The sequence below is a fragment of the Lissotriton helveticus genome, chromosome 9 (genome assembly GCF_964261635.1).
Source record: "Lissotriton helveticus chromosome 9, aLisHel1.1, whole genome shotgun sequence".
NCBI lineage: Eukaryota > Metazoa > Chordata > Amphibia > Caudata > Salamandridae > Lissotriton > Lissotriton helveticus.
The window spans coordinates 919,229,737-919,248,663 of NC_136070.1; the positions used below are offsets into that span (position 1 = coordinate 919,229,737).

Consider the following 18,927-nt stretch of genomic DNA (forward strand, 5'->3'; position numbering starts at 1 on the left):
CGTTGGACATAATCTCCGTTGGTGGTGTGACATAAAATTGTCAATGGACAGACTTTTCTTGGGCACTCAGCCATGGGTAACCATTATCACAGATGCCTCACGCATCGGGTTGGGATCCCATCAGAACATGATTGTTCAGGGAACCTAGACATAAGAAAATAGAAAATGTCATATTAATATCTGAGCTGACAACAATCCAATATGATGGCCATACATTACATTAAAAAAGAGGGGGGACTCACTCACCTCAGCATTAGCCCAAATGATCTGTCGCTAGGCCATTCACAAGCATCTGCAAGGAGTGGGTAAACCACTTTGTGAACCTACTAAGCAGAATGTATCAACAGGTACACACATGGGAAATGAATTTACAAGTACTTCAACCTTACTTACAAAAATGGGAGATGTCCGCAGTCGATCTGTTCTCCGCTGCAAAAGACACAAAATGCATAATCTTCACCGCCAGGTGCTCTCACCCACAGTCCATGGGAAATGCACTAAGTATGCCCTGGCCAGCGATATTCGTGTGAGCAATAATCGATTACTTTCATTCTAATCACAACAATATGGGAGAGGCAGCCCTGGATTGTAGTGCATCTAAAAATTTCCATTCACCTGCACAAGAAATTGCCCATCTGGGATGATCTCCAAATTCAACATCATGGTGAACTGAGATATCTAAATCTCATGGAAATGCTCTTAACAACTTAGCACCTGAGGTAATATAGTTTTGATATGAAATCTTCAGTATGCTAATCTTGAGTGATGCACAAAATTATTCTATGTGTCCATGCTATTCACCACAGTGAAAGCTGTTTATACATTATTGCCTGACCAAGCAAATAGAGACGCTGAAGACATCGGGTTAAGACTTTATTTGTATTTGTTGCATCTTCAAAAAGCAGGGTTGGCCTACAGATCTATTAAGCTGCACATAGTGGCAGTGGTTGCTAACAGCACACTTCTTTGTTTAAAATCTCAGTAATCTAAGCGTTAATAGAGGGACTTTAGAGAGTAATCCCTCCAAGAACACCACCAGTTCGAATAAAGCACCTTAACTCTGTGCTGACTAGGCTCATAGGATATACTTTTGAACGACTACATACTTGTGTTTTTCAACACCTTTCTTGAAAAGTAGCATTTCTTGTGGCAATCGCTTCTTTAAGAAGAGTTAGCGAGTTGCAAGCGTGAACATTTCACTCAACGTTCACAGGTATAGAGTTGTCATGAGAACAAACCCCCATTTGAATCCCAAAGTTGTTACCCTTTTTATCTGAACCAAACTATTGAGTTGGCAATTTTCGTGCCACAATCAGTCAGTGGTGTAAAGTGCACTGTACACATTAGATATTAATGTTGTACATTGACCGATCAAAACCCATTCATAAGACAAAGCAGCTCTTAGGAAATCACATTTCTAAGTCCGGTTTTGCAAAGTGGATAGTTAAACACATTCAAGTACATTATACAAAGGCCAAAGTAACTCTATATGCAGCTCCAAGAGCACCCTCCACTACGAAGAAAGGAGCTACAGTTTACTTTTTAGGTAACCTACCATTAGCGGACAGACATAAGGCTGCCACATGGTTAACACCACACACCTTCACTAGACATTACTCTGTGGACAACCGAGCCCAGTAATAGGCTCAAGTCAGTGAAACTCTACTCAGAATTTTATATCAGACCTCTACCTCATCCACTTGCTAGCCACCACTTCAGGGCCAGTGCTCCACTTTATAGCCTAGCAGTCACATTCAAATACTGCTAAACCAATTTAACAGACTAAAGGCCATCAATTCAATTGATATAGACTATAAGCATTTACTTGCTACCTAGTTCTCTCCTACAGAGAAAGCTGGGAATGAGACACACCGTTAGATGACCTTCACAGCTGATTGCAAAGAGACGCAATGCGGTCAGTTTCTGTGTGAACTTTGTGAAATTGGCAGTGGTGCAGCGCTGTTCAAGCTATATGTTGAATCGACTGAGAACTGAAAGGAATCATTAATGAAAACAACACCGGCATGGCGAAAATCGTCAAACCAAAGTACAACTAGGTTTCCATTTAACCAACAGCAAGCATTCTTATACCCTTTGTAAAAGCACCACCCTTCTGGCGCAAATTGTGCCATCCACATTTTAACCTGCCTCTTCTCGCCTGCAACATGCAAATGTATTTCCCTATTCAATCAGATAAACCAGTATACGCCCTGATGAGAATCCCACAAACCACCTTGAGAATTGAAACATGTCGGCATTACACAACTCTGGGACTTTCGCTTTTAATTAAGTTTTCCCCAGTAGAAATGTTATTTGAATTGTCTCAATACAGGGCCTAATGTTTCTCTTTTCTCCTGCTCCATTTGTGAACTAAGGCGGGTGTTATAATGTTAGGTAAATTTATCACGCTTCATGTATTGTTTGTTACATCATATTGTTTCATCACAAATTTGTATGCCTTTGTTTTATTTGTTACCTTAATATGAATAATTTGTTCTTGATTAAAACGTAACCGCACTTACCCGACTCATGATTAAATATGGAGTAAAGTGCACAGAACGAAGTAGCAAATAAATGCTTATAGTCCATATCAATTGAATTGGTGGCCTTTAGTCTGTTAAGTTGGTTTAGCAGCATTTGAATGTTACGGCTAGGAGGACCCCCCCCCCCCCTTTCTCTTAGTTTACTACAGCCCTGTCCAGCCGCCGTTTCCGGCCAAACACCTTGTTGCTATTACCTGTTGGGAGGAAAAACATAGTCTGAGGTGGGGTCTTTGTCTTGGTGCATTGTGGGTTTCAGTGAGGAGACAAAAGATCTCTCAAGACAGAAGACTTCTTTGAAGAAAAATAACTTGTAAACACCCACACTCAAAAATAGATGGCAGGAGTGTAGAAAGCATGCGATCTATAGGCACAAAAAGCTACCACCTTATAGTTATAGGGGAAGTAACATCTTCCTTTTCAGGACTCTTCGTAATTACCATTGGCCTTTCACGGCATTTCAATAAACAGCTAATGCTGTGTGACAATAAAACTAATTACAAGGTCACTTTGTTTTCAATTATTTTTCTTATCTTACTCCAGCTTTAGGGGTACTGAGGGCATGCCGCAACCCTAGTTCCAGCACCCCTGTTTCTCACTCTATTAGCAAGTTTTCTAAGCCTGCAGCTATCAGGTCAATCTGCAGTGAACATTTGCTCTCCATTCCACACTCCATGGTTCTACATTCTTATAAGCAGATAGTTGCACACATCAACAGGCTTTGTCTGGTGAGTTATTTTAAAGAATAATGGTCCTTTCTTTTTCTGCGGTGTCTTATTTCCTTGACAGGAACAACAGATCAGCGCGCCAGCTCTGCAGCAGATCATGAACAAGTTACTTCTTCAGCCTAAATGTATGTATTATGAAAGTTAATTGTGTTTCATCAAGCTATCATTCTCTAAAATAGGTACCATGGAACTCAAGAGATTATAGACTGTATTAAAGAGCTGAGTTCTCAATAATTTGCACATTTCGAGAAAGTTGCTAACAGTTCTAAATTTAACATGTCAGAGATTTGCAATAATGTAGGACCTGGGCGCAAAAAAAGCATGAAACTGTGAAATGAGAGATTGATCAAATCTCCCCCCTTAAACTGACTACAAAGCCTAACCTTTGCTATTCTTGCCCCAGTCACACTGCCTAGAAAACACCAAGCCTTTTAAGGTCTTTTCTCCTCATGTTGGATATTGATTGAGGCCTTTGTTGCTCTTGGTTCATCATATTGGAAGCAAAGTCTGACCATTCTGGTCTCACCCAATCAGATTCTTGGTGATTTCACCACTGGAAGTTCCACCTCATACACACTGTGTTGGTGACGTCCTTGTCCACTTAATTTCTTTTGGTACCGGAGTTCCCCTGTGGTCACTCATATTTAGTACGGCATCCCTTTTCTTTCACATACCCCAAAACCCTTTTACCCATCTGCCACCTGTCCCCAAGTTCTATCTTGTTGTTTTAGAAGAGATGGCATGCACGCAAGGTAAAAGTTGGCAGGCAGCGGTACAGAAACAAAGGTGTGGATGGCGTGATGACTCCAGCAGGTGAGGTTCACTGCCTACTCGTTTTCAGGATTCCCCTCAACTCTTCTTAACTCTTCATGCTGCACTCTGATGTTTTTACCACTGGTGAATGAAGATGTGGCGAGAGGTTCAGAAGTGGAATTCACCACTGATGATAATGGAGCAGTGATTTAGCCACCTACCACCCAATCAAACTTGGTTTAGATGCTTGCCATTTCTGGGTATCGCCCCAACACAGAGTATAACATAGTTACACTAGGCCCGGTTAAGAAATGCCAATTTACATGCTCAAGTTCTTAAGTTGCCTTCTCTCTCTAAACACGCTGACATATGACCAACATTCTTTTGCGTGCACATGCAGGATAATATTCTTCGAACTCAGTTTTGCTTACATTATTACTTTGTAGGCACTCTATCAAAACCCCTTGAATATTCTGTACAAGGGGTAAGGTCATCACGCAAGATGTTGTTATTTGTTTTGGCCGCTCGGCGACAGAGCTATCACATTAGAATAAACAATAGCTGCCTGACTGTGGCTTCAGCATGGTAATATGGTTGATGTTATTATATATATGGCATCAAGCCTTTGTTTAGACAGAGGAACATTCGGCTGGCACTGACAGGTCGATCCATGCTGGAATTCCAGCTAAGCTGATTCCTGTTTACCTCATGCGAGGGATGCTGTCCAGTGCTACACCAAGGCGGGTACTTAATGACACTCACCCACAGGTAACTAGGAGTTTGATCACCTAACAGGGATTTGGCAGATGATAGGGTAGAATACACTAGGTAGGAGTACAATATATTACAGTACTTATATGCAAACATATATTCTCTGTAATAAGCAAAATGTTTGAACTGTTCATCTTTTACACCATTCTCGTAATGCTAATCACATTATTCTGTTTCTTTCTATTGATTATTGTAACACAAATATATTACTCAAGAATCATAAATATTGAAACGATTTACTGTGTATTTCTTGTGTATATCTTTGGGTATGTATAAGTAACTAAGTGAAAGGGTTCTAGATCTGTTATCATGATTTCCTTGGGGAGTCAGGGTTGTCATGTTCTGAGGTTGCACATCCACTTGTTACAGTGTAAGGTTAGAGATACAGATGGTGCACTGTGAGCTCGCAGGACTTATGCCAACAGATCAGAACGGTGTGCGTGGAATCAGTCTTGCACAGTTATGATGGTTATGTTCCCCAACAAATGCACAGTTTTACTTGGGAAAGTATAAGCCTTATGACAACAGACTTCAAAGTCTGGCATTCATGGATTTCTCTTGTATCTTCTTGGCTACAAACCTGGCCTTTCTAAACTAGCCTTCTCTCACACAATTAGAAGAGCGTGGCCTTTTTGGTTCTCACTCCATTCACATTCTTTTCTAAGCCTGGACTTTCTTGTTCTCTCTTCTCAATACACCAGATGCAGAGATTGCTCTTTTGTAGAGGCCAGATCTCAAGAATGATCTATGTGCACTGCATGTGAAAAACTAAGAGACACTCCCTTAACTTTCGGACTCTTCAGTTTGTTGAAAAACCTTTCGCAAGGTAAGACTTTTAGGTCATTGGGACTGCTGAGGTAACCCAGAAGGGGTGTGGATTTTTATCTTGAATGCAGAAAACCAAAACAAGTTGGCTGAAGTGCTACAAATGGAGCCCTCTCTTAAGCTATGGGCGGCTAGAGGCAAAAATAGACAAATATCAAGATTGAGTGAGATGGTCACCTTAATATTGGAGAGGTATGAACTAAGTGTGTGCTCTATCCATCTCTCTGCTTTGTTGGATCATCACAGCACAAGAGAGTGTTTAGGAACAGATAATGAGAAGAACACTCATGCAAGGTATGCAGATCAGGAAGTGCAGGATGGAAGCCGGTAATGTTTCATTACAAAAAGGAGGACCAGGATTAAGTTTGTGTAGGTGGTGTTGGTGGGTGATGTATGTGAGCGTCAAGTGTACTTCAATAATGGTAATGCGCCTGAGAAGCAACAGCTAGGGATGGAGGAAAGAAGGGTCATGACGAATGCTGGAGTTATGATCTAGTTGGAGAAGTTGGCAAAGATAGTGTATGGTTATTTCAGAAGCAGGAAGTGGTAGACAACTGACAGCAGTGGCTCACAGCCTGTTTCCCAAAGTTTGGGCTGCTGAGTTTAGAGCTGCATTATAGGAAGATGAAGAGCGATGCGTCTGCGCATTGCAGACCCTACCATCCATGTATGGATTAAGAAAATGGTCATGCTCCTCATATCTTGGAAATTGATGCATCTAAGTTCTTTGGTCATAGGAATATCATGTATCTGGGTACTTGTCTCAGTTAAAAGCTAGATATTGAAGAGCTTGAGTTATGGAAATTACATATATCTGGGGCTTATCTAATAGGAATCCCATATATTTAAATGCATGTCTCATACGAATGTCACATACTGGAGTGTTCATCCCAAAGGAATTTAATTTAAAAAGGCTTGCTTATCCCTTGTGAATACCTTTTGTTGGATTTCTTGTCTGATGGGAATGCTGGGTAATTGAGAGCGTGTCTTTTGGGCGTCATACATATGAGTAACTGTCCCCTGAGATTGCCACTGCAGGCTATTACATGCTGCATAACAATGTCATATAGCAGATTGCTTATCTCGGAAGAATATTTCATTGTTTGTCTCAGGGCAATTCCATTTTTCAGTTTCCTTGTTTTTTTTGTTTTAATAGATTATATGGAGAAGACAGAAAACTTCCCCCCGGACTCCTGCCAGCTGGCCATAGCCCTTGTAGATGTATCCTTTGATGAATAAATTACCAAATATGCACATCAAATTAGCCCGGGTAGTCTTGAGTCAACAAATCGGCCCCTTTTAGAGGGAGATCAAGATCTATTGCTTTCTGTTTTTGGGAATCTTATTTGTTCATGTCTATGTCAGAAAATGATATTTCAACAAGACCTTTCTGAAAAGGGGGTGAGTACCCAAGTGAGAAACTGGTTTCTTATAACAAAGTCTTCTCTTTATTGTGTCATTCTGAAAAGGCGTATCTATTTCAGTGAGTGGTGAATGATGGCTTACACAGAGGTCAAGTGTGAGTGAATGTACAAACTGAGAGACCGCGAGAAACCATGCAGTGAGTGAGTGAGGGCATCTGGTACAGTCTGTACCTAAGGCACAACACCCACAATTGTGATTCATTGTTGCCAACAGGCCAGAATTAACCCGCTGGGAACAGAATGCTGTTCAGGACAGTCATCTGTGTTCTAGGCACATTATTGTTTTCCTTCATTGTTTCTGATCAGGTCAATGGAAATGGAAAGCTGGGCTTGAGTGAGTTCAAACAGCTCTGGAGTAAGATCAGGTCTTGGGAGGTAAGTTTTGGTTAAATTATGGAATTCAGGAATGTTCACGAATCACCTCTGTGGCATACTCACACATGCAAGGCAATGTAAAGAGTACACTGAATAATGCCCAGTCAGCCGGCGAAGACACAGTTGATGGAGGAGGGTCACACATCACTGTACACTGCAGTTGGAAGGGTCATAGTGGCAAGATGTTGTGCTAGCAGTCCCACTGTTGATGTGCTGTGCGTTTTAAGGCCACAGCTGGCCTTGAACTGGTGGGGGGGATTCTGGATATGCTGCCTGGGGTATACTGATGGTGTGCAAAGGTATAATTGTACACAATTTTTTTGTCAATGTATCACTCACCCCTCTACCGATCGCAAACACCTACAAATTTATTGGAAGTTTGACTTTCTGTAGTCATTTCCCATATATGTGTCTCAATCGGAAGGCACTCATGGGTAACCCTTAGACACACAATCATTAATGACTTCCACAGTGGCTGCTACTGAGATCTTAAAGCCAACCCAAGCGCTCCTCTGCCTCTATTCTCCTACGTGACCTTTACTGGCTCCACCCCTCCCCCCCCCTTTTGAGAAGCGAGTCCAATTTAAAGCCTTATGATTTATGTACAAGGCTATGTTGACCGTGGGTCCACTCTATCTCAAATCCTTGGTGTCACCTTTTTACCCCAGACGACCAGTTCATTCAAGCAATCTGAATCTTTCGGCTGTTCCCAGATTTAGGAGGGCCCGACAGGGTAGGAGGTCCTTCTCTTATCTGGGTCCCAAACTATTCCCTACCTGCCTCTTTGAGAGCTTGTAAATCATTCTGTGTTTTTCGGAAACTTCTAAACTGACTCTATTAAATTTGGTTTCTGCCCTGTTTGCTTAGCGGTGGGGAACATGATGGGTAGCAATGTGCTATGTAATACTTAAAAGTAAAGTAAATTAAGTACATTCCTCACATACTAGTAGGATCTTCATTAATGATCTGACTCTCACAAGCATAGACTCTTAGGGGTCCATTAGGATGGCGGGCGGGCTTTGCCCGCCCGCCACCCTAACGAAGAAGTGGACCGCCCGCTAACAGTGCGGGGGTCCCGACAATGGCATTAGGATGCGCCCGCCACACAGGCGGGCGCATCCTATATGTTTACCATTGCGGTGGGCGGAGCAGGAATCTCCGCCCGCCGCAATGGTAAAAGTGCACCTTTTACTTTTCAACGAGCAACATGACAGGCACTGTGCGGTGCCTGCCATGTTGCACTTTGAAATGCGGGGGGGTACCATAGGTACCCCCCATGTGCAACCCCCCAAGCCACGGACTCCCAGGGGGCCCGCAACAGGCCCCCGCAGGGAGTCTCCGCATGCCTTTCCGTGGCGGCATTGCCACGGAAATGCATAGTGAAAAGCACATTGTAATATGGCGGGCGGTGTCTACAAGACACCGCCACCATGTTACAGGTTTTCCGCCCCGGCCGCTAGGCGACCGGGGCGGAAAACAGGCGGGCGGTGTTTCGCACCGCCACGTTCCCCTCCGCCATCCTAATATGGCGGAGGGGAATTGTGCTGATGATGTCGGGCGGATTTCCTCCGCCAGGCTGGCGGTAGCCACTGCCAGCCTGGCGGTGGAAATCCACCCGACATCATAATGGACCCCTTAGACTCTGCCATCGAAACGTATATGAACTAAAAATAATAATAGATTTTACAAAAACTATTAAACTCTGGTCCATTGCTAGGAAATAAAAAGAATAAAATTTGGCCATCCAGTTTTGAATGAGAAACAAAAGGGACCACTACCTGCCCTTAAAAAATGAAACTGAAAAGTTACTTTTTCTTTCTTAAATGCCTCCTGTTTTCCTTTAAGGAAAATCGGCTGCATTAAAAAAACGAAAACTGCTTTATTCAAAAAGCAGCCACAGATATGGTGGTCTGCTGACCCCAGTAGGTCGCTATCCCTGAAAGTGCTAGTCATTCCTAATGAGGTCGTAAATTGCACCTGCATCATGAATATTAATAAGGCATGCAATGTGCGACCCCATTGGGAATCGCAGTGTCTAAGACACTGTTGTACATTCACTTTGGCGAGTTGCAAATTGACGCAATTTGCAACTCGCAAAAGTGAATGGTCGTACATCTGGCCCCTTGTGCCTACAAAAAAAAATAATGTTTCCTTGCGTAATGTAACTGGTGCTAATGTAAAGCACTCTAATACCTTTGGGTCTAGTTAGCACTACATAACTGCAAAAAAAAAGAAAAGACTAATGTGCTTTTATCTGCATTAGTCACACCCGAGTTAAAATTCACATGTGCCCTTTTCAACACTAGCAGAGATTGGGAACATATTTTAGTGAACCAAGCCCCCTCTGTGGGCAGGGATCAAATGTCCTTGCAAAATGCCTGTTTACCTTTGCCTAATACTCTGCCTCTATCTTGCAGCTCATATTCTCCTTGTATGACGCCGATCAGTCGGGATCAATGGACGCCTACGAGATTCGACTGGCTCTGAAGGCTGCAGGTAACACATGAGGACAGCAGAGGGGTATTGGGAGACACTGTGTTAGGAACCCAGTGCTTCTGGTTTACTGTGTCTATCTCCTTGGTGATGGTCACATCACAGGCACTCTTTCCATGAAAACACCCTGGAGTTCCTCATCCTGTGCTTGCTTCCAAACGCTGAGTAAGAATAAAGTAGGTCAATGACAGACAAAGGAAGGCCAGGAGAGCGAAAATGAGGGGACAAGAAACATGTAAAGACAAAGAACTGTATGGACGAAGTAAACTCATTACAGAAGTTTTAAAAGAGGGGCATGATGCTGCATACACTAGTTCCACAAGCCTAAAGCTGTGTTACCACAGATGGTATTGCTCTTGAGGTGGTAAATGGTTGTTTTCTCATTTCCCGAAAGGATTCCACTTGAACAACCGTTTGACGGAAATCATCACCAGGAGATACGGCGATGAACTGCTGAGGATCAGCTTAAAAGGCTTCCTATCCTGTCTGGTGCTGCTTGAAACAACATTCAGTAAGAGCCCTAGTCAAGTCTTACAGTGTGATCCTAGGAGAGATTGTCAAATTACAAAATTTTAGAATTAAAATGTTTTTTTACTCTCTTCTCTATTGGCGTTTTTAATGGTATGTTTTACTGTTTCTTTTACTTAGATATCTGGAAAGCAGAGTGCTTTGTTTTTAATATAGATATGCCTTTTTTCCCCTTTAGCATCCACTGAAAGCTCACTGGCCTCTTTGGCGGGCTTTGATTAAGGGTCTTATGTATGAACACATTTTTCCATAGACATAGAATGGGTAAAACCCTTTGATACATCTGCCCCTACGTTCCTAGCGTTAATGTTGCAGCCTGCACTTTCTCTTGACTAAGCTTTCAAATGTAAAGGTGTGGAGTAGTTTTACTACGTGAGCTAGGTATTGTAGAAATCCCGTTTCCAGGCCTAACCTTATGTTGGTTTGACAATATTTTTTCCCTGACAAGAAGTTAGTTGTGAAAATCAATGTCCATTTTTTTTCACGCAATTTTGTCTTTTTCCTCAGAACTCTGAAATCAGGTGGATATTGGTGAGCATTAGCAGTGGTGCAAAACAGAGGCAGCTCCTTTATGGCAGAGGAGCGTCACTTGGGTGGTGGGCACTTCCAAGTGCTCATGACCGCTTGGCCGGCCCTCTGGGACAAAAAAATATAAAGAAGAAATTTAAAAAAGTGTGATGAAGCATCTGCTGCTAAAGTATCATTCTCTAGGCGCACGCATGCATCACAATGCATGAGCATAATTATAGAATGACAGGAACCATTTATGTTAATTGACCAATCTAGTGTGACTGATGCCAATTTGATCTGTAAAAAAAATAAAAATGAAGTGTGCAAAAGCACTTTTGATGTAGCGGAGCATCCAGCAGCAAATGGTAGCACACATGGAACACAGCAATATGACGTGTGGAGGCTTGGAGGGACACGCACGAGAGAGAGCAGCATGTGAGGGAGAGAACAACACAGAGCACAGAGGGTGGCGGGTGATTGTACGAGGGAAGCAGCACATGAGGGAGAGAGCTAGAAAGCACACAAACTCTCATGTAGTGCTGAAGGAAAAAGAAAAAAGTAGTTCCTTAAATGTGAACTGTGAAAGGATACAAGCCCACCTGTCAAAAATATGGTAAAGAGGATATACTCCAGGGGAGGAACACAGAAACACCATGGGCAACGCTCCCCACCAACATAATCATGCATGCTAATAAATAAACACACAACACATTTCTTGTTTGGGTAAAATTCCTGCAGGTTTATTACATACACCGTTATGTAATATGGTGGATTATCTTACGGGCGATCCAAGGGCAGGCAACCATCTGGGCCGCCTGCCCGCCTGATGAGCCAAGAAGCACTGGGCGAACCCCATCTGTGCTGCCACTTCTGGCAATCCTCTTCCCGGATCACGTGACACATGGTCCCTTCTTACTCACTACCCTTTCAGGGCGGAGCGTAGCATAGCAAACCCCCGGTTGTTCAGGCCCACAACAGCCCGAAGGACTAACTGGGCGCCGACATGGTTTTCCAGTAACCTCGCATGAGGCTCTTAGGATTTGGCTCTATCACCCCCTATGGTGCCGGGCAGAGAGAGGTACCCTTCTGTACCCCTTTGCTTCCAGATCGCCTCTAACTCCGCCACAGGTCTGGAGGTGGCCCCAGTCACCGCCAGAGCCCCCCACCAAACAACTATGGTCCTACCGGCAACCTCTCGTTTCTAAGGCCTCACGCAAGTCTAACAGGAAAAGGTCCATCCTCACTGGCGATAGGTGAACCCCATCCGCTTCAAAGTATCAAATTCACCTTTTTTATGAATCATCTCATGTCTGATGAATCCCAGACCCCTCTGGTCAGTGAACTTGTGCATTGCCCCGTTCACTCGCTTCCGGGAATGCTCAACCGCCTCCCCAGACTTTGCCCCTTGCCATACTCTGCGTGGAATCATCTCTGACCAACAGACCTCACATTGCCCCATGCATATGCTGATTTCGCCCAAGTCACTTTTCATGGCCTGCAAGAGTAGCCTCCTCCCCATGGCAATGAGGTTGTTGCCCCCCAGGTGTATCATAACATTTTTTGGAGGTGCCCCATGGGCAGTTAGTCTCTGTTCCTGAGGGTGCTCCATCTCATTCCTGGGAAACCCATCCACTCAAACTGTGTCTTTGAAAATCCCTGCATTCAGTTCCGGGGCACCGCTCACTGGGCCACCCTGGAGATGAATGAATGCCCGATCACTCATACCTGGAACCCTAGTAGAGTAAAGGACACCATTTTCACACTCTGCTCTTTTAATGTTAATTTTCAACACACATATTATGACATGTAGTACACTCCAAATTACTGCATACTATGAATACAAACAAATTACTTCAATGGCGGACGTACAGCTTGTAGCATTGCGACTCCCAACGCCTCACCTTTTTCACCCCCTCTGGCTCCATTCCCACTTTGAACGCGACCGTGGCTGCCCCTATTCTGAAGAAATGGCTGGAGTATTTTTTGCCTGGCTGGGCAAGACCCGCCCGAGTTAAGCTCGTCCTCATCAAGCGTTTCCATCTGGTACTTAGTCAAGGGGCCCTGATCTGCATGAATCAACAAATAGCCGGGGGCGTTGGGGCGAAGCGCCAAGTACCCCCTGACCTTAGCGACCGGGCAGTAGCTATGGTCGCCCAGCGGACTTAACTCCACATCGACCCCCGCCCTGCCTGGTCCGTTTGGACCTCCTAAGGTGGATTGACAGGGTACCAACCAGGACGACATCCTTGATACTTCAGGCATCGCCCAACCGGTCCATCTTGGACCTCCCCACCAATTCACTTATATGAAACGCGCCAAAGAAAGCTAGGCAGAATGTGCTGCAAAAAGTGACACCTCAAACTGCGAATAGGTGACCCCTTCTATCACATCACATCCAGCATGCCCGTGAGTGTCAATATCGTTGGAGGCCCTGTTGTCTGGGACCCTAGGCTCCTCTCTGCCCCAACCCTTAAGGGCTGCCCTGATGGTGAAGGACTTGGTTGGGTCGCTCCCCCCATCAGCTTGGCGTTGTGGCTCACTGCTGCCAAATGGCTCCTCCCCTGTTCCTAAGCCCACACTACAAATGCCTGCACTCTGCCCTCCTCCGTTAGCGAGGAAAGTCCCAGGGTTTGTGACACTTTCTTGAAGGTGGCCAGGTGTGCCCTATATTGTTTCCTGGGGCCAGCGAGCATTCTCCCAGTGTTCTCAATCATTGCTCCAATGCAAGATTCTCCAGAGATGTGCCGGGGAGGGGGCCATCTCTGCTCTCGCTCGTGGCCAGGCCTCCCGGACACGGAGCCACTGAATACGAGAAAGAGCAGCAGCTGCCACATTCTTGACCCCTTCAATATGCCTCGCCCTGAATTCAACATTGCAACGCAGGCATGCCCTGACTAACTCTCTGAGTAAACAAAGGACCAACTGGTACTTGGCTGTCTGCCCATTGATGGCCTGCACCACCGCCATGTTTCCAGACCAGAATAGGACCTTTCTGTCTGATAGCGCCACGGACCACAGATGTAATGCAATGACAATTGGGAACAGCACCAGGACCGTGATGTTGGCTGTGATGTTGCGCCTGCGTCCAGGCGTTGGGCCACTCCTGAGCACACCATTCGGCCCCCAAAATTGCCCCAAAGCCCTCCCTACCTGATGCGTCAGTGAAGAGGCAGAGCTCAGGACTCTCTGCACAAGGTGCCCTCCAAATCATCGTCCCATTGAACTGCGTGAGGAACTCGCACCACATAGCAAGGTCTTTCTTCAAGCCCTTCGCCAGCCTAACCAGGTGGTGTTTCTTTTTGACATTTTTGACTAGCTAACCTCCTGGCGAACACCCTCCCTGTCGGGATTACTTTAGCTGTAAAGTTGAGCTTTCCCAGGAGGCATTGGATGGGACCCAGGGGGTCTTTGTCTTTCCCCAGCAATGCCTGAATGTCCTGACGCAGCGCCTGTACCTTGTCCGCAGGGAGTCTGGACTCGCCCATAATCATGTCCAGTTCGATGCCTAAAAAGTCTGAACTTGCGCCAGACCCTCACTCTTGCCAGGTGCTAACGGAATCCCTAGGTGCCTGGCCATGTCTTGAAAGCACTGCAAGCCTCTGCTGTACTCCTGCATACCTGACCGCCCCCCGATGAACAGAAAGTCGTCCAGGTAGTGGGTTACACCCTCCACCTTGAACATCATCGAGAGCACCCACTGCAGGAAAGAGCTGAAAGTATCAAAGAAGAATTCACCCTGGCACTTGAAACCCAGGAGATGCAGCAGGCGGAAATCCGACTCAATGTCTGACTTTGCCAACCATGCTCCCTTGTCCGCCCTCCTGACCATGTCCACCGCCATGTCCAGGGAGCAGTAAGACACCGAGCACATCCACTCCTCTAACTAGAAGTTCACTGAGTCGCCTTCTGGGTAAGACAGGTGCTGGATCAACCTAAAGGCCCCTGGCTCTTTCTTGGGTACCACCCCCAGAGGGGGGATAACAAAGTTCTTAAGTGGTGGCTGATTGAAGGGGCCCGCCACCCTCCCCAGGGCCGCTTCCTTTTTAATCTTCCCCAGCACAACTTCAAGTTGCTCCCTGGCTGATTTAAGGTTTTCACCATCCCTGATCACTAGTGGGCCCCGGTAAGGTATTCTGAATCCTTCCATGAACCCCTCAGCTATGAGCAGTCTGTCCTTGGGCTACGGGTACTCGCGGATCAGGGGGAGGACGTTGGAGAAGATATTGGAGGATGGGTCCTTAGCCATGGGTATAGTGGAAGACCCGCCCCTGGAGGGCAAGCCGGGGACGTCACTGCTGGGTGGGAGTGGGAGTAAATGGGGGGGGTTTAGGGAGGCTGAACAGTAAGACTGGTCTATTTATCTTTCCTTCCAAGCAGCGGCGAGGGGCCATCCCCCTTGTTACAAGACGTGGCAGGATGTGTGGCCCCACACTTGCTACAGGTATGGGAGAACCTGCAGGCTTTGCCCCAGGAGCAGGACCCTGCGTTGTATAACCTGCAGGTCCCATTGTACACTGTTCTTGCTCCCTGCTTCCGACCCCCTACTCAACCACCGCAAAAGGACTTGTTGAACTGACCCTTTGTCTCCTGCTTCTGACCCTTGGGCTTGTCACCCCCACTATTGTTTGTGCTTATCTTGTCTTCAACTGTGCGCTTTCCCAAATACTTGACCCAGAGCATCACCTCCATTTGATACCACTCCGGTTCGGCACACATGGCCATTTTTTTCTGAATTCACAATCATAGCGGTACCATCCCATCCCCCCGCTTGTCTCAGCCTCATTGGTGATAATGCTGGCATACTGAAACAACCCTGGCCCCTGATCCGAGTATTTTTCCATTATCACTGCAGCCAGGATGTCAAAAGCTTGTCCCCATGTTGCAATATTCTTCTCCGGCCATGCTTGGAACCGCACCTTCTTGTCCTCTTCCTTACACCCCCCCCCCATCTTTCTTGTGTCAACCCCCTCCACCCCGTGCATGAGCAAGGTAAATATGTTGATAAACTCTTGCCTTCAAATCCCCTCTATGGCTGCCAAAGGAACCTCCCACCCCAAGGATCACCATCCAGAAGCCATTGGTGCCATTGTGACGAGTAGCTTGGATACCACGGCTGCATCGGGCAATTCTGCAGAACGTGCGAGAGTAACTGACTACCTGAAGTGCGGTGGGCGGGATCACCACCGGAGGCGGTACCGTGGTGGTGGGAGCACGTGCTGGAGATGGAGTGGCCACCACCGCCAGATGTTGCCCACCCAGCTCTGGGGGGCTGCCAATTGCCGCCCTGCCTCCCTGGGGAAGAGCTGGGCTTGCAGTGCTGCCACCCCCTCCCCAAACCTGCATAATAGACTGGACCCCAAGCACACCCCCAGAAGGAGCTGACCCAGCCCCTCCACCCCCACTGGGCGAGCTGGCCCCAGCAAGGCCTGCTCTGACTACTGCCATGAAACTCCTCAAAGTGTCTGTGAGCTTACCCAAGTCCTCAGTTGTTGCGTAGCTCACTATGAGCGTGTTGCTGGCCGGGGGTGTTACTGGTCCAGGTGCCGGGGGCGGGGGAACGGACAAAGGTGTGGCAGTAATACGAGGAGGGGTCATGCCCCGACTCTTGGTTGGCAGCGGGTCTGCCGGGAAGTCCTAGACTGTGGGCCTGCGTGTCCTCTTGGACGTAGTGGGGCCTGCCTCTTCACTGTGCTCCTGCTCTGTGGTAGGGCCACACTGGCGTATCCCTCTGGATTATTGGCCTTCAAACGTTCCGTGGCCCAAGCCAATCCCTTGGTCTTGGCCATGGCGAGAAAGGCTGCGATTTGCGCATCTTGGGAGGTGTCTGGCTGGGTTTCGACTTGGGACCTCTGTGAGAATAGAGGGGGGGGGGGGATCCCGGACTATCCATCCTACCTCCTGCGATTGGCGGATCAATCTGGAAGAAAAGTAAAATTTTAAGCCACTTTGACCGGACCAGGTTGCCAGGCATGCCCTGCTTCTGTCCAGGTGTGCCACCGCTGCATCCCCCCCTTAGCTTCGTACTTCCTTCCGCCCTGTGTGCTGTCAAACGTTTAGCTGTCGACGCTCGAATGGGTGCTTCAATGGACTCTGTGTGTGGAGATGAAGGTAGAGGTTAAGTAACTCTCACCATACCTCCCCTTGCACCCTGCACTGAAGGCCCGCGCACCCCCCCCCCACCAAGCTCCGTGGAGTGAAGAAAAGCACCCCCATTCTCACGGGCACTACCCCTGACCAATGTTCTGCAGTCCTTCGAAAAGGGACAGGACTGTTCCCTCTCCCTGCTAGTTAGGCCTAACTTACCCTGTGGCTTGTTCCTCCAGGGTCCACCCCAGCACCCATATCTGCTGCAGGATCGTGTTCCTGGGGCAATTTGTTGCTAGCTGCACTGAACGTCCAATCCTGACCTGCTTGAGGAGACAAAACATGAATAAGGAATGTTCCGGCACGCTACTGTCCTTCCACACTGTCCGCTGAACAGTGCCAACTCCCTGACATGGGGGTCTGGAGGTTCCCATCCCCTCGATCCCTACCCTTTGTGGCTTCCCTCCCAGAGGGCCACATAGTACCCAGGTGCGCCCAATCCTTGTTACCTTTAAACCATGTCTCCAACTGTGCGGGCCTGCACTTATCCCCTAATGTCTAGCGAACTGCCTCAGGGTGGTGAGGGGTACAGCTGAAAAACAAAGACAGCGCATGGTGAAGCATAGCAAACAAACTCTCCACAATACCGTGGAGGGGGCCCAGCGGTGTTCAGCGGTAGGCCCTTGCCAAGTTCGGGGCCCGAGAGAAGCCCCAATCTTGGGCCACTTCTCCTGCAGCGTTAGCTCCCATCCCTCACCTGTCACCCCTCTTACCACCCTCGTCCAAAAGAGACGGTTTTATATTTACACCACCTTCAACTATACAACATTATTCTTGGTTAAGCTTATCCACAATCCTAGTGCCTAGTTATGCGCTTCAACTTGGTCATCTTTTCCAAGCAGAACTCCAACTTTCTAAGTACACAGCTTAATGTATCAGCAAAGTAGGGATCAGAGCGATTTACATGAGCACCAGTTATATTACAGATGGCACATACATTCTCGGTTGGCAAAGGGCCTTATGTTGGCAAATTAGCTAACCCCCCTGCCCCCCCGTGCCGACCCATATGTAATGGGCTCCGCAGCAGGTCCCTGAATGCTGCAAAGCGGGTGTAACCAGTCGAGGCGCAGCTGGGTCCAGAACGACGCAATGCACGCAGATGTAGGAGGCGGCCTTGCTATGCCATGTGGTGGCAGCACAGCGAGGTATAGGGTCCCGATCTACCCACGATATATGCCACCAACCCCCTTGGATGATGCAGCGATGCCGTACTCCTTTTGAATCCTGCCCACCAGAGCAGGCTGCATCCGTCGAAACCCCCCCACCACCGGCATAGCGGGGGGGACCGTTGCCCTTTAATGGCGTTTGCACATAGGGAGCTCAGGGCACACAGGCAGGCGCTTAGTCCCACTATCCCGTAGCCACGTTGGGGTACAGCGTGAATCGCTGGGGCAGAGAGGATGGGGCTGCTGGGTCGCTGCTCGCGTTGGGCCATACTGCTCAGCCCGACCCTCTTTGGTCCCCGGGTGATCATGTGCTCTGTACGCAAGTTGCTGGAATTCCCCGGGAGCATGGATAGGTAGGCGGCGGCAACTGGGCGTCAGGACACCTACAGCGCGTGCAGACACAGTGGGAGTTACGGCGTGCATCACCCCTGCAAAGCGGAGGATCAGCCATGGCAAAGGGGACGCTTGTGTCTGGCTGGGCCACACGGACAGCACCGCCAGGGCCCAATAGCGCATGCGGGTGCTGCGGGCGGTACGGCGCGCGTCATACAAGGGAAAGCAGGGGCTAGAGTTGTCGACCTCGAAGTCTGGGAACCCGGTTTGGGTTCCAGCTGGGATGCTCAACACCCGGTGATACTGATAACTCACTCAAGCTCCCTGTGCCCACAAA

At 47.4% G+C, this 18,927-nt stretch overlaps 1 protein-coding gene across 2 annotated transcripts in view; it reads left to right on the forward strand.

The window, feature by feature from the left end:
- The window catches only part of LOC144781997 (calpain-1 catalytic subunit-like), a 383,987-nt gene that overhangs the window by 335,332 nt on the left and 29,728 nt on the right, over nucleotides 1-18,927 (forward strand). For both annotated transcript variants that reach the window (XM_078661096.1, XM_078661095.1), the window contains exons 15-19: nucleotides 3,330-3,393; nucleotides 6,774-6,838; nucleotides 7,348-7,416; nucleotides 9,834-9,912; nucleotides 10,304-10,420. In XM_078661096.1, coding sequence (XP_078517222.1) covers nucleotides 3,330-3,393; nucleotides 6,774-6,838; nucleotides 7,348-7,416; nucleotides 9,834-9,912; nucleotides 10,304-10,420 — 394 coding nt within the window. The remainder of the gene's footprint in view (nucleotides 1-3,329; nucleotides 3,394-6,773; nucleotides 6,839-7,347; nucleotides 7,417-9,833; nucleotides 9,913-10,303; nucleotides 10,421-18,927) is intronic.